Here is a 14,773-nt window from a genome sequence, read left to right on the forward strand (position 1 = left end):
GTGTGTGTGGATCCCGCAGGCCTCCGCTCCCGCTCCCCTCTTCATCGGGGTAAACAGAAAGGAGAGGACGGAGAACGGGGAGAGGGCAGGAGTGGAGATGCGCCGTTTTGACCGGAGGACAGGGAGAGTGCAGCTCCAGGCCGGCTCGTGCAGGCTATCGGCCTTAGCGTGTGCACACAGCGCCCCCTGGTGTCCCCGAGTAGAACTGGTCTCGACCAATGCACACCGGTTATGGTTACCGGACCCATGTGACCTCACACGGACGCAGGACTGCGATGATGTTGGTGTGGGTAGGGTTTCAGTCAAGTCAGTCTGACAGCGAATCAGAAAACATGCATATTCACCATGGTGTGAATGTTGAGTAAATTAAGATGAGGAATACAGAGCTGTCAGTCAGAATGCACAAACCGCACCCGTTCAGCAATTCCTGCCACGGCAAACTGGCTTCTGTATCACCACCACTGCTAAATCTATGCCAGACTGAGTCACCCTGAAGAAACTTCCAGAAAAGCAGGAATAGCAGAATGAGGGCTGCTGTGTGACGATGAGAACAGATGTGAAAGGATGAGGACAGACACCCACCAGGATGTTTAACCAAAATGTGGCAGAGACTACAGCTCTGCAGAAAGCCTTCTCAAAAAAAAAAAAATCACACGGAACATCCCAGGTGACTGCCAAACCGAGGGATATAAACGAAGATTAATCGAAGAAGCGAGAAGTTATTCATCTCGCACGTTTTCTAAATGTGCTTCGCAGTCACTGCGACCTCCATTCCGTTACCGTGGCATTTTGGAAATACTGTGAACGGCCCGTCACAGTTCCCATGGTGATAGCCTGTTCCTCTTTCCACCTTCTACAGCAGAGTTATCACTGACATCTGGGCCCCAAACTAATTCAACCCCCTACATCTGCCGACCGCCTTTGCCAATTATTTAAACCATTAAAATTACTCACCTCAACTACCGAACTGCCTAAAAAGTACCAAGCCGGGAGAGCGACAGAAAACAAATGCCCGCGATTCGCTCCGGTTTCAAATTAGCCTCCACCACTCGTAGTGCAGACAAATGCGCGTTCAAACGCGAGTACGTCTGCAAAAAAACTACTCGGGTGAATAACATTCCGAGTAAAGTCCAAATCTGTTATCGGCTTTAAATAATCTAAAAAACATCTCGCAGCGAGCGTCTCGGAGCAGAATTTATTATGTTGTCGTTTATCTATAAACAGCCGGCGTCCTCGCGCTGCTTTTCAGCTTATCTCAAAGCTTCCGAGCCGCGGTCCCCTGCATGCCAATTACCGCCCGCGAAAGACGCATCAGCAATCAAGTCAGAAAATTCTAGATGTTCGTTTGACAACCCGTTCTCAATCAATGTCGGGGAGAAACGCGGTGTTAACGCAATTATTTTTATATCCGAGCTGATGCATTCTGGGAGCCAGCTCCTTCTGACAGGCTGAGGGGTCTCAAAGCGGACGGGACTCTTTATCGCAGCGACTCTCTACACTCCAGCTCACAAGCTAGCCTTCAGAATCACCGACTCCTCTTTACTGAAGAGCACCGAGGAGCCACAAAGCGCCAGTTAACGTCAGTGGAAAGATCAGTGAATGGATTCAGACTACATTGTACATGCTAAGCATCAGCAAAATGAGAACTCGAATGCATTACAATGTGGAATCGAATCCTGAACGGGGCCATTCTGTGTTTGCATTTAGCCATTTTCCAGCCGGTAATCCCTCTACCGACCTTATCCCTCTCCCAGTCTCCCACCTTCTCAAATACAATTTACTTGTGGGTGGGACATTTGGAGCTGAGGAGGGAGGTGGGGTGGCAAAGCAGTTCGGACCACACCCATACAACCTTGAGATTGTCTTCAATACAGACTTTATGTCGGATTTGAAATGTGTGTCGTTACAGTTATTGACATTACTTTGAATGCATATTTGGTGGATGTCTTGTGGATACATCCCATTGTGATAATAGTAACAATACATTTCCAGCCACAGTGACTTTAATGTTTGAAACTTGTTTCGCCTAGTTAAGCCACATCGTGCTCGTAAATGTTTGAAACTTGTTTCGCTTAGTTCAACCACAACCCGTTTCCTCTGCTTTTGGACAATCCAAGCTAAATTTGATTTGGTCAAACTGGGGGCCAGCCCTATATAGTTGCTACTACAATCACGTCTCCTCTCGGCTCTTGGCCAGCCAAAGCTACATTTGATTTGGTCAGCCTGGTGACCAGTGCTAAATAGTTGTTACTTTTGACACGAAATGTCTACATTCATAAGACTTTATTTTTTTATAAAAACAAGAAAAGGATAGCTAAGGATCAGCAGACTATAGCTGTAGCTTTGGATACGGATGGCAGTATTAATCATTGTAATGCAAACACCAAGCAAACAGTAAGCAGTCAATGAAAGCCATAGATTCTAGGACTGGCACACGTCCCAATTTAGTGTTCCTCGAAGCAGAAGCGATGGGGGTTGGACCCGATCCAACGCGACTGTTCCCACCCTGCCGGGCAGAACCGGGAGGCGAGCCGGCACACCTGGCTGGGGCGGGCAGAGAGCCGGTCTGTCCAGTACAGGGGATGGGTCGGGCCACAGAACCAGATGGCCCACAGCACCTGTCCTGAGGCGTACAGAGGACAAACCGGCCCCCTCCATTTCCACATCCACCCCTTTCTGTACGTCCCTCCTCATCCTGCCAGGGTCTAGTTCAGGACAGCTGAAAACCACGTCCCGACTCGACTTCACCCTCAAGGGGGTTCAGTGTAGACTCACAAAAACATCTCCGAAATCTTCAGCAATAAATCACCGGTGCCGTGCAGCCTCCTGGTGCCAACCTACATATGAACTGGGCAGCCCTTCTAGTCCGGCGGGCTGATCTCAGAGCAGCGCTTCGGACTGTTCCGGAAAACCTGCGAGGAGGCGAGGGCAACATCAGAAGGACGGACCCATTATCCCCACAGGCGCCGGGACAGAGAGCATGCTGGGTAAAAGCAGCCGCAGGATACGACCTTGAAGCGAGACGCGGGTCAAAGTGTCTCAGCGGGCAGACCCGGCGCTGGTCTCTAAACCTCAAATCAAAGGCCTGAACGGGCGAGGTGAGAGACCCAGCGCAGCGCCCGCCAGTAAGTTATAACTTCCATTAAAAACACTGGAGGAAAGCGGCCGTCTTCTCAGCCCAAAACAAAAAAATGTCATTACTGCTAAAAGCACATTAAAGGCACCTTAATGGGTAATGGAATAAAGGCGCTGATGAATAGGAGAGTCGGGGGGCGGTGGAAAGGGTGTCTCGCCACACAGAAACATTAGATCACCAGTAAAAGGGAGGATTTACTGCGCCGCTGTGTGCAGTCGTTCCTGTTTATTCATATTTTACAGGAAGTACACGATTCTATCTCCGAAATGGATGTGCGCTATCTTCAGGTCTTTTGACGTCTTGCCAGCTGCTGAATACGGATGAATGAATGCGTGCGTAAATACATGCAGCGGGGCGTGGAATGCGAGAACACTTATTATGAAAAAGGTTCAGTTCAGTTCTCCTTTCCTGATAACGCTCCCCTCCCAGTAAAAAGAGCCCAGTTCTCCTTTCCTGGGTCACATTTAACCCTGGGAAAAGGTAGCGTAACGCTTATTTAAACGGAAATGGTGCCGTGTTGCACACCCTGACGCAAACCGTGGACTGACGTGGGTACGGTTTGCTCCTATGGCGTCCGAGAAGTTATTCTGCGGGCTTTAAAGCGCAGGCCGATGTCATTATTGATTCAGGGCTACACCCCCGACACACATCTACATTTACATTTTAGTCATTTGGCAGACGCTCTTAATCCAAAGCGACTTACAAGTGCATAGGTTGCACACCCACCAAACGGGAGAACACATACCTCAAAGGCTGTTGCAAAACGTTGACACCAACAAGAAGAAACATAACGTTCAACACAGAAACCGTAGCAAAACGTTTTCCGATTGAACGTGCCCTGGTTACGAGCCCCACCCAGCAGAAAGACCTCAGTTCAGCTTTCGCTCAGAGGCTCACCAGGGTCCAAAATACCCCAGCTTGAGCTCACAACACCTCCCCTCACTGCAGCCCAAATCAGAGTCACTGTCCACTTACAGGTCTCACTGGAGCTCATACACGGCACGTGACAACAGATGTTAATCTCAGTGTGAGTTCCCTGGTTAAGTAAAGGATGGATGGATGGATGGATGGATGAATTTCTCAAAATTATGAGTGAGTGCTCTGGAACTCCACTGCTTTCACACAGCACTAGAATGTTCAGCTAAGAGCTTGCCTCACTCACCTTAAAGGGTTAACGCAGATTTATAAATGGAGAAGGGGGTTGTGCTGCCCCCTGGTGGTGAGAAGGATGCATTGTAACTCAGTGTCACGTTTGAGAAAAAGTAATTTACCAGCGGGTCGATGATGTTATTCTACTCAGAGGATACAGAAGCTGGTTCTCTCCCTTTTCCCTCTCTGGCCAGAGCTGGCATGCCTACATTTATGGCAGGCAGACTGGTACACTGGCTTAGACTTCAATGGGACTAGATTCACCAGGTGCAGACCGCAGGAATAGGATGATGAACTCAGCACCCTAAACACGTTTCCTGGCATCCTCCCTTGGCTCTTATTCTCCTACAAGATGCAAGGTCCTACCATTTTAACTTCTTCCATTTTTAAAATGGACACTGAACAGTAACAGCCACACATAAGTTACATTTAATGTATCTGGGCAAATAAGTATGAGCATTAAGAAAGGCCTGAAATAGCTTCAAGCAAACAGGCAGCAGGAGTTTTCTGAACACTCCTCACACGCCACACAGGCCTCTAGCGCCATCTGCTGGGTGTTGACTGCAAACAGAAATACTGTACAGTGGCCACTGTATCAGCTCTCTGTGGTACATGGGTCAGCAAGGAGATCAGCTTTATTGAGACTGGAGGGAGACTGCAGTATCTGAGAGTAAAAGGGTCATAGTTTTCTCCTACCTTCAGGTTGTTATTCCTGACCACTTTCATATTTACTAAATGAGAACTATGAACACGGCAATCAGTTTCTTACTTTAGAATGTAAATGAATGAAAGACTTTTAGCCTCATTTCTGCAAGGGGAAGACTAAGTTGTGAAGTGTTTAAATCATATCCATCCATCCATCCATCCATCCATCCATTATCTGAACCCGCTTATCCTGAACAGGGTCGCAGGGTGGCTGGAGCCTATCCCAGCATACATTGGGCGAAAGGCAGGAATATACCCCGGACAGGTCGCCAGTCCATCGCAGGGCACACACACACACTCATACCTACGGGCAATTTAGACTCTCCAATCAGCCTAACCTGCATGTCTTTGGACTGTGGGAGGAAACCGGAGTACCCGGAGGAAACCCACGCAGACACGGGGAGAACATGCAAACTCCGCACAGAGAGGCCCTGGCCGACGGGGATTCGAACCCAGGACCTCCTTGCTGTGAGGCGGCAGTGCTACCCACTGCACCATCCGTGCCGCCACGTTTAAATCATATCGGCAATCAAAATATAATTCAATCCCAGAATTATCCCAGAAATATCACAACTGTGCAAATACCACAACATTAATGTAAGTGTAAAGTTGATTCAATCATCCATCCAACCATCATGCCCTGTTGAGTTTTCAGGGAAGCTGACCTGACTGGACTGACACACTCTCCCACTGACTCTCATATCCCACCTGGCAGCTGCCAGCTCATGGGAGTGATCTATGCGTCTGTATGGTTGGAGTTAGAGGACAGAACGGCTCGAAAGACAGCTTATCAAGGATAAACAGGATAAATGTGCAGTACTCTGGGTGAGCAGGAGGGGGCAGCAGAACCCAGCAGTATTCATTCCACACAAGCCAGGTTCACCACACACTCACTGTACGATGAGTGTCCTCCGGGTAACCTTCACCAGCATACGGCCCTTTTGTTATATATAACATAATAATAATAATATATATGCAATATATAATCCTTGACTTACAAATATAAGCAAAATGACCATGTTTTTATTAATGAATGTCAATCAGCATTACATGGCAACTGTACACACTGGTTCATTTGCCAGAACAAACTCATGGGTATGACGCAGGGTACCCAGGGGAATACCCTGGGCTATGCGCTCCTTCATTTACTGTACAAACACGCTCACGCTTCCCTGACCGACCTTGAGTCATGAGCTGTCCGCATCATTATCGCCGTGACGACTAACGACGGCGTCAGTGGTGTCATAATGGCATTGAGTAACTGTCAGAGCCCAGCCTGAGAGCAGCACTGTGGGGCCCTCAGGGCAGCCTCAGGGGGGAGCTGAGCTATCAGACACAAGGACAGCTCTGCTAACTGCAGAAACTGCAGGGCAGAGCAATTCTGAGGCTGAGAGAGAGAGAGAGAGAGAGAGAGAGAGAGAGAGAGAGAGAGAGAGAGAGAGAGAGAGAGGGGGAGAGAGAACGTGTGTGCACGAGAGAGTGAGAGTGAGAGAGAGAGTGAGTGAGAGAGAGAGCATGTGTACACGAGAGAGAGAGAGTGAGAGAGCATGTCTGAGAGTGAGAGTGTGAGTGAGTGTGAGTGTGAGTGTGTGAGAGAGAGAGAGAGAGAGCGTGTGAGTGTGAGACAGAGAGAGAGGGAGGGAGAGAGGGAGGGAGGGAGGGAGGGAGGGAGGGGGAGAGAGCATGTGTGAGAAAGAGAGAGAGCGTGAGTGAGAGAGCGTATGAGAGAGTGTGAGAGAGAGAGAGAGAGACAGAGAGCGAGAGGGAGAGAGAGAGTGTGAGAGAGAGCATGTGTGTGAGAGAAAGAGAGAGCGTGTGTAACAGAGAGAGAGTGTGTGTGAGAGAGACACCATTGTAACACTCCAACAAAATGGCACAAGACACAGAAAACTATTAAATCACAAGGATAAAAAAGGGACAGAAACAACTGTAGAGAGGGAATGAGAGGAGAGAGAAAGAAAGACAAGGAAGAGGGAGGGAGAGAGAGAAGAGGGGGTGGGAAGAATGGAGAGGAGAGGTATCAGGGTGAGCCAAGACACGTGCAGCAGCAATGACGTTGGGAAAAGCCAACAATGCGCAAAAGGGACAAAACAAAAGCTGCAGCAATGCAGAAAGGTCAGGATCTGGTTACGTTACTGAAGACCTGGACACTGCAAAGATCTCACACACACACAGACACACAGACACACACAGACACACACAGACACACATACACACACATATATACACACATATACACACACACACACACACACACAGACACACACACACACAGTAACACACACACCTCTATCCTCGGACTTCACTTCCCCACACACTGCTGTATTAAGCAGGTCACGCAGTGTGTGTGGAAATAAAGCAGCGTCTTCACTGGCCCGACTGGCTCCACCGCACCGCACAGCGCTGAGTGGGGTGAGGGCTTCTGCCACGCCCAGGAAGCAGAGCTCCCTCCCATCCCATTACCTCCCTCAGTGCCCTAGCCTCCTCCAGACCGCCATTTAACCACTCTCACACGCACACACGCCGATAATGTACTCGCCTTAATCTGGGCTTAATGGGCCATTATCAATCACAGGCAGCCCAGATGACAGCGAGGCCAGTGAACTGCAAGGCGGCTACACGCGGGGTTAGCGATGATGCTAGCCGTCTGGGACATATAATGAGGGAGCGCTCATAATGGAGTCTGTACACTCATAACAGTGCTCCAGTCACTCACCAGAGGGAGTTTATGCCTTGGCTTAGCTCCCCGGTATCAGACACAGACACGGGCGTCAAGTCTACAGGCAGATACCAATCTAACCGGTTAGCCACCACAAGCTCAATGAACAGCTATGAGAATGACTTACAAACAGTTGGTAATCTAATCGATTAGCTGCACGTTGAGCTTGTGGTGGCTATGAGAACGACCTACAGACAGGCTGCTGTAGTATCCAATCACCACTGGGGGAGCTGTGTCTCAGGACTCACAAACAGGCATTTACAGCAGGAGCAGCCAATCAGAGGGCCGGTGAGAGAGAAGGCCAGGGAGATACTGCCTACACGACAGGAGACATTCTGGAGCCAGAGCCTAGGGCGAGACAGGAAGTGACAGGGGCTCACTTCCTGTTTCATGGAGCGGTCTGTGGGGTGACCTGAGCTTCCTGAAGTAGAACGAGAAGTAAAAGAGAAGGTGGGAAAAGTGTGTGAGAGGACCGGGTGGATGCAGGGTGAGAGCCACAGAGACCCCTGCTACCCACAACACCCCTCAGCGAGATGAACACGCAAGCTCTGTGGGAATATATCAGTGCTGGAGTTCTATGGGTATGCGTACATAGTTCCAGAATAGCTCAATCTAAGTGTCTAAATCTCACACACAGTCACACTCAAATGCATTTCATAAGCCAATATCCAAGCATACAGAACACACAATGAAGCTTATAAATACAAAAAGCACCATAATTGGGACCATGTACAAGAGGTGCTGTCATTTCTAAACGGTTCATCCGATATGGATGAAAATACCCTCAAATTACAGCTGAATTATGGTGCTTACTGTATAGACTGTAGACCATGTCATTAATATGCTCTACCTGGAGAGGTTTTCCCGTCAGGAAAAAAGTGGAATTCTCTTCTTTTCCCTGTGAGAATGTGCCGGTGAGTAATTGGTTCTGGTAAGGGGGGCACGAAGCAAGACCAATTTACCTTATCAAAGGGCAGCTCGCCCTGAGGAGTAACAGAGAAAAGGCTCTACTTCAGCTGAAAACCCCGTTCAACCCTCTGCCTGAACCTAATGGCCTCTCTGGCAGAGGGAAACCTCATCAGGAGTCTTTAAATCACCGTCATTAGGACAGAGCAGCACACGAAGATGTTCTCATTAGAACTTAATGTAACTTCAATTACCTTAATAAGCACTGAATTCGGTTTTCAGTCCAATGCGGCTGTAAGCGATGAGAGATGGAGGCAGACAGGACATGAAGGAGGTGGCTCCCAGGTGGATCGTCCTGGTCTTGCGGAGGAGCGGGTCAAACTTTCCGGGATGGAATCCCGACTGAGCCAGCTCGCTTTCAGAGGTTTTTTTCAGGAACATTTAGGACATCTTAACTGAAAAGGGCCAGAGTGGGAGCAGGTTTTTGTTTTCACCCAGCGCTACTACACCCAATTCGACTCATCAAGGTCTTGAATGAAAACCATGATTAGTTAATTCATTGAATCATGCGTCGTAGTGCTGGGCTTAAACACAACACTGCACCCACACCGGCCCTTTTCAGATCAGACAGGACACCCCTGATCTGAGAAACCGTATGGCTAATAACCAGCAGTGAAACCCAGGGTGTTCAGGACGGACATTCACCTCCAAGAAGATACCTCAAACTAAAGCTGTAAGTGTTCTGATTGGCAGCCATGTTATGAATATTATGTAGGAAATGAACTCATCCCCAGCACACGAGCACTGGTGGCAGGAGTGTGGGTGACAGCAGGAACACCCTTATTAACAGTGTTGAGCAATAAAGCGCAGCAGTTTTGGGTCAAATAGAAACAGACTTGTCTGTTTAGTATGGTGGGCACACGGTGTGAAACCTTCCACAGCGGAGAGAGGCGGTGCTCAACCCGCAGCCAATGGGCACCACTCACCAGCACAGCTCTCATATTCAGAGTCCTGATTGGCTGCAGACTACAGGTCCGTTCCCAGTGAGAAGGAAGCAGGAAGCAGGAAACTGCAGGCTGGCCCTGGTCAGACCGTACGCAGTGAAACACTGAACACACTGCTGAGTTAAGGTGCTGTAGAGCACACATCAGCACAGTGACAGCGGAGGTCAGCGTGGTCCACAGCACGTCATTTCCCATGTCCTCGCTTTTATACAGAGAACAGTGCTGAGCCAGCAGATTCTCCAACACCCTCTATAACAGCGGCGTCCCACCTTACCCGCAAAGGGCCAGCGTGGGTGCAGGCTTGTGTTTTATCCCAACACCTCATTCAGCACATTAACTAATCATGGTCTGCAATCAACACCTCGATCAGTAGTGTTAGGTGTCTTAGCACTGGGCTAAAACAAAGCCTACACCCACTCTGGCCCACTTTGGATCAGATTGGACACCCCTGCACCAAACTGCCAACCGGACAGTTTGAAAGGGTGTACACAAGGGAGTGAAATATGGAAGGACCGTGTAGGGGGCGGGGCCGGGACATTGTAGGGGGCGGGGTCAGGACATTGTAGGGGGCGGGGTCGGGACAGTGTAGGGGGTGGGGTCGGGACAGTGTAGGGGGTGGGGTCGGGACAGTGTAGGGGGCGGGGCCAGGACATTGTAGGGGGCGGGGCCAGGACATTGTAGGGGGCGGGGCAGTGTAGGGGGCGGGGCTGGGACATTGTAGTGGGCGGGATCGGGACAGTGTAGGGGGCGGGGCCGGGGCAGTGTAGGGGGCGGGGCCAGGACATTGTAGGGGTCGGGACAGTGTAGGGGGCGGGGGCGGGACATTGTAGGGGTCGGGACAGTGTAGGGGGCGGGGGCGGGACATTGTAGGGGTCGGGACAGTGTAGGGGGCGGGGTCGGGACATTGTAGGGGTCGGGACATTGTAGGGGTCGGGACAGTGTAGGGGGCGGGGTCGGGACATTGTAGGGGGCGGGGCCAGGACATTGTAGGGGGTGGGGTCGGGACAGTGTAGGGGGCAGGAGAGTGACGGCCGTGCTGACACAGATAGTCGGAGCCCTGCTCTGAAACACAGGCGCTCTTTGGCACCGCTCACACAGCACACACCAGCAGTCAGCCATGCGAGCACGACACAGCCCTGTCAGTCACCTGGCCCGGGGGTCAGCCACCGCTCAGAAGGCACGACCGCACCTCAGCACGAGCCCGACAGAGAGCAGGAGCGTACGCGGGGCTGTGGGGACGGAGCTCAACTCTTCAGCACACTGAAGATGCAGACACATCCTTCTCCTTCAAGTTTACGCCACTGGCACAGTGGGCTTCGGGATACGGTGAAAACCCCCTGATGCCACCGAGCAATCCTGGCATGGAGTAACCATTGATCACTCGCTGTGCAATGAACTCGCTGCAAGAGGAAGTTCAGCTTGAGAATACTCCTGTTAGACTGTAATTCAAAATGTCAGAAAGGCACCTACAGCTATGGCTGCAAAAGTCAACAAAACAGAGGCAGCACTTCAGCCCCTGGGCAGGATCTTCCCTCAGGCTCAGCACAAACAGGCTCAGCACAAACAGAAGAGTAAACCCAGAGCCAGGCCATTCTGCTCACCTCAACCTGAGAAAAATCTATGGAAATGAAGCAGGCCTAGTTTCTAAGGATATTTTAAAAAATACAGAGATGAAGCTTCAAATTGGAGGACTTCAACAAAAGTTTTACATTTCAAGGAATGGGGGAACGCTAAGTCTAGAGTCAGCGTTAACCAACAAGTTCTTTATTTCATTACACATGCTTTCCACACACCAGCTATCATTTTGTACTTAGTGTCTTTCTGATCCTCTGACTGGAAACTGAACCATGAGCGGGCAAACGACACCACAGAGCAAGCTCGGGAGTCACATATCCTCTTTTCCCTGGCACTGTCCGTGACAGGAAACGGGTCAAACAGGCCAGAACCTCACCGCGCTCCTGATATGCAGGTTCAGAGGGCCTCGGTCGGGCAGGTAGGGCCGTGGGAGTTCACGGAAAGACGACAGAGACGCCACGCACTCGCACACAGCCCCTCTCCGAACGCCACGTGGCGGGTCATGGCCCAGGCACACAGTAATGGAGACGGCGGGGACGAGCACTGCTCTCTCCAGCCAATAAGAGCAGATATCGCCTGCAATGACCAGCCCCTTCCGGGCCACGACTGCCTCTTATTGGCCGAGGGGCCAGCTCAGCCAGTAATGAACCAGCCCACAGCGGCGCAGGTGAAAAGCCACACACCAACACTGGTCTAGCCCCTCCCCATCCACTCAACTCTCAGCATCTCTAACACAAAAGGCCTTGATTTCTGCTGACATTCAATAGGTTCCCAAAGGAAAAAAACTATACAGAACCGCAACAGAAGACAGAATATGGGGTGTAACGGGATCAGGAGTTTTCATTTTCTTCTGCTTTTTATTTTTTGTCCCAATTGATTCCAAACAGTTCCTGAAACCAGAGATTTTAGGCAACAGAAATGACGGGAGAAAACTGACTGCTGAAGTCATAGGCCTAGTCTTGTTATATCTGAATAAAAAATATGATTCATTTGTCAAAGCTGACTTGTGCAATGAAATAATGCCTAGCCTATTGAACGCCTTCTTTTGACAGCTGTAGCTTTGGAGGTCATTTGTCCTTTAAAGATCATTATAATACCACTGCATGACAGCCACAAATCCCAGTGTAAGAAGACCATAATGCATCATAATTCACAACCAATCAAGAGAGTCCCACACGAGTAACCAGGCCGGATTTTTTTTTTTTTTTTTACATGTACATGCATACCGTTGGCATGGTTAGGAACATGTCATATGCTAGATTAGGTAAAATGCTGAAATAATGAAAGTACACCAATTAAGACAGAAACAGCAACAGCAGGTAAACAATTTATTTCTAATCTCTGTAAGGCCAATTTTTTCTGTCCGAGCAAATGGAAATGCATAATTTGTTGGTAGGATTATAGACTCCACTCACATTCAGAAGGTTGGCATACAGCCATTTTCTTATCATTCCCAACACTTCAGGAGAGCAGCCCACACTATGAATTGGCTGAAAATGTTCTGCTCCTGGTAAGAGACAGCTTTGCTGAAAGCCAAGGGAAAAATCGCAGCCAAATACGTATAACTAGGTCGCCAGTACAATTACTGCACATTAATGCAGGATAATAATGGTTTTGTGATGTTCTGCGTCAGTCTGGCACAACAAAAGTGATGGCTTTGCGTGGAAAACTCAAATCGACGGTACAAAATGGCACTACAGGTCAGAGAACACAAAGGTCTATGCTTTGATTAGACAAACAACCACTGCACACTGGATACCACCAACCGTAGAGCACGCCCTTAACTCACAAGTTATCACAATTAAATTCCAATCATGTCTTGAGAAGCGATGGTACATACTGACTGTGAAATATTCATGATTGTGTACGGTCATTCCAGGCGATCCGCCATCGGCAGATGGAAGAGAAGATGCCTCAAGTGTATTTCTCAAAACCACACGTTATCCCACTGCCGGGGGCACTCAAGCAAACAAGCAACAACTTTAACAAATAGACACATCAGCTGTACATGAATAAACTGTGCTGCTCTCCCAAGGTCAGGAAAAAATATCCTAGGCCAGATGAAGCGATAATGACAAGTGAACAATAAAGACATTTGAAGTGACACTTAGGTTGGTTAGACAACATTGAATAAATCAAGTTCGTTACACCTGCTACGCTGCTGTCAGCGGAATTATGAAGATTATATACATGGCTCCACCTTAATAAAGACTAGCAGATTTGCTAGCCGGCTAACAGTTAATCATATCTAGGTTGATTTACCACTAGACAGCAGATATGCATATTGCTATAGCTAGTGGTACGATAACGCAGTAAAAGTCAGAACATCGTTGATAGCTTGGTAGGAAAGGAGCCAAATTACATCGCTAACGTCAGTTACCAAGTCCTTCTCTTTAGGCTAGCTTCTAACGTTAGCTAACACACACGTTAGACACACTAGATAGCATTGATAATTCGGCACGTACCTGTCTAGCGTTAACTAACTTCATTGAAATTATGGTAAAGCGTTTCGAAAAACGTATTGTCATACATAATGCCATTATTTTTTCTATCTATGTTACTACAATATATTCGGCTAAGAATATAGTCGCAACAAAAAAATTAAACAATGAAAAAACAAACACAGTGTGACACCTCGCTATAATGCAATGGCCCGAACAGAACGGCAGCATGGAAAAAACAGGGAGGTTGCAATCGATACAACCTGCTGGTTAGCAAGCTAGCTCATTGATACAAGTTAACGTCAGCTGTCTAGGTAGCTAACGTCAACGTGAAGGTAGCGGGCTTAGCTCGCTAAATTGAACCAGCAAGCCAATTCCTCGATTACATAAAAATGGTGAATGAACAACAGTATGGTATTTACAAAAACCGCGACTGAATGACATGAATGAAGTGTAACGTTAAAGCTAATCGGTCTTTCAGGTACGTAGCGTTACCTTTCGCCTCACAGTCGGCGCAGTATTTGTTATCTTCTTCTCTCAGCATTTTAGACAGGATGGCCTGGTGCTGTTCATTGAGTTTCTGGGCCTTCTCTCTTTCCGAACGCGTCGCCATCTCGCCACAAGCGTTGTCACACACTGCTTGAATAAAACACACACACCTTCCCCTAATGCTTCGTAACTAAATAATGAGTTAAAACAGGACCATTCCCCGAGGCAGTGTTGCTCACAACCGTGAAGCAAGAAGCGGCAGCGTAAAATGACAGATATTCGGAAGTACCCGGAAACGGAACTAAATTCCAGAAGGCGAGTAAGTTGCAGAAACAAGCACCGGACTCTGATTGGTTGAACGGTCATTTCTGGGGTTCTAAACGGATCATCGATTACTACGCACGAAGCACGGTGAGGAAAACAGCGATTGGAAGTGAGTCAGAATCCGGTATGATTTTTACCGTGGAACAGGATATTGTAGTACAGGGATGGGCAGTATTTCTGAAAAAAATCTCCATGTAATTTGTATCAAGAGTTTCAAAATAAATATTCTTTATTCCAAACTCTTCATTCTGTACATTTGATTTGCAGCCTGGGTTTTGCCATTTTGTAATATCAACCTGTTCACAAGAAACCTGTTCGAGAAACA

At 48.6% G+C, this 14,773-nt stretch overlaps 1 protein-coding gene across 2 annotated transcripts in view; it reads right to left on the reverse strand.

The window, feature by feature from the left end:
- The window catches only part of smap1 (small ArfGAP 1), a 72,587-nt gene extending 58,155 nt beyond the window's left edge, over positions 1-14,432 (reverse strand). For both annotated transcript variants that reach the window (XM_061228012.1, XM_061228011.1), the window contains exon 1: positions 14,131-14,432. In XM_061228012.1, the coding sequence (XP_061083996.1) occupies positions 14,131-14,248 (118 nt within the window). In that variant the 5' untranslated portion in view covers positions 14,249-14,432. The remainder of the gene's footprint in view (positions 1-14,130) is intronic.
- Positions 14,433-14,773: the final 341 nt, after the last annotated feature.

This window comes from Conger conger, chromosome 18, assembly GCF_963514075.1.
Source record: "Conger conger chromosome 18, fConCon1.1, whole genome shotgun sequence".
Taxonomy (NCBI): Eukaryota; Metazoa; Chordata; class Actinopteri; order Anguilliformes; family Congridae; genus Conger; species Conger conger.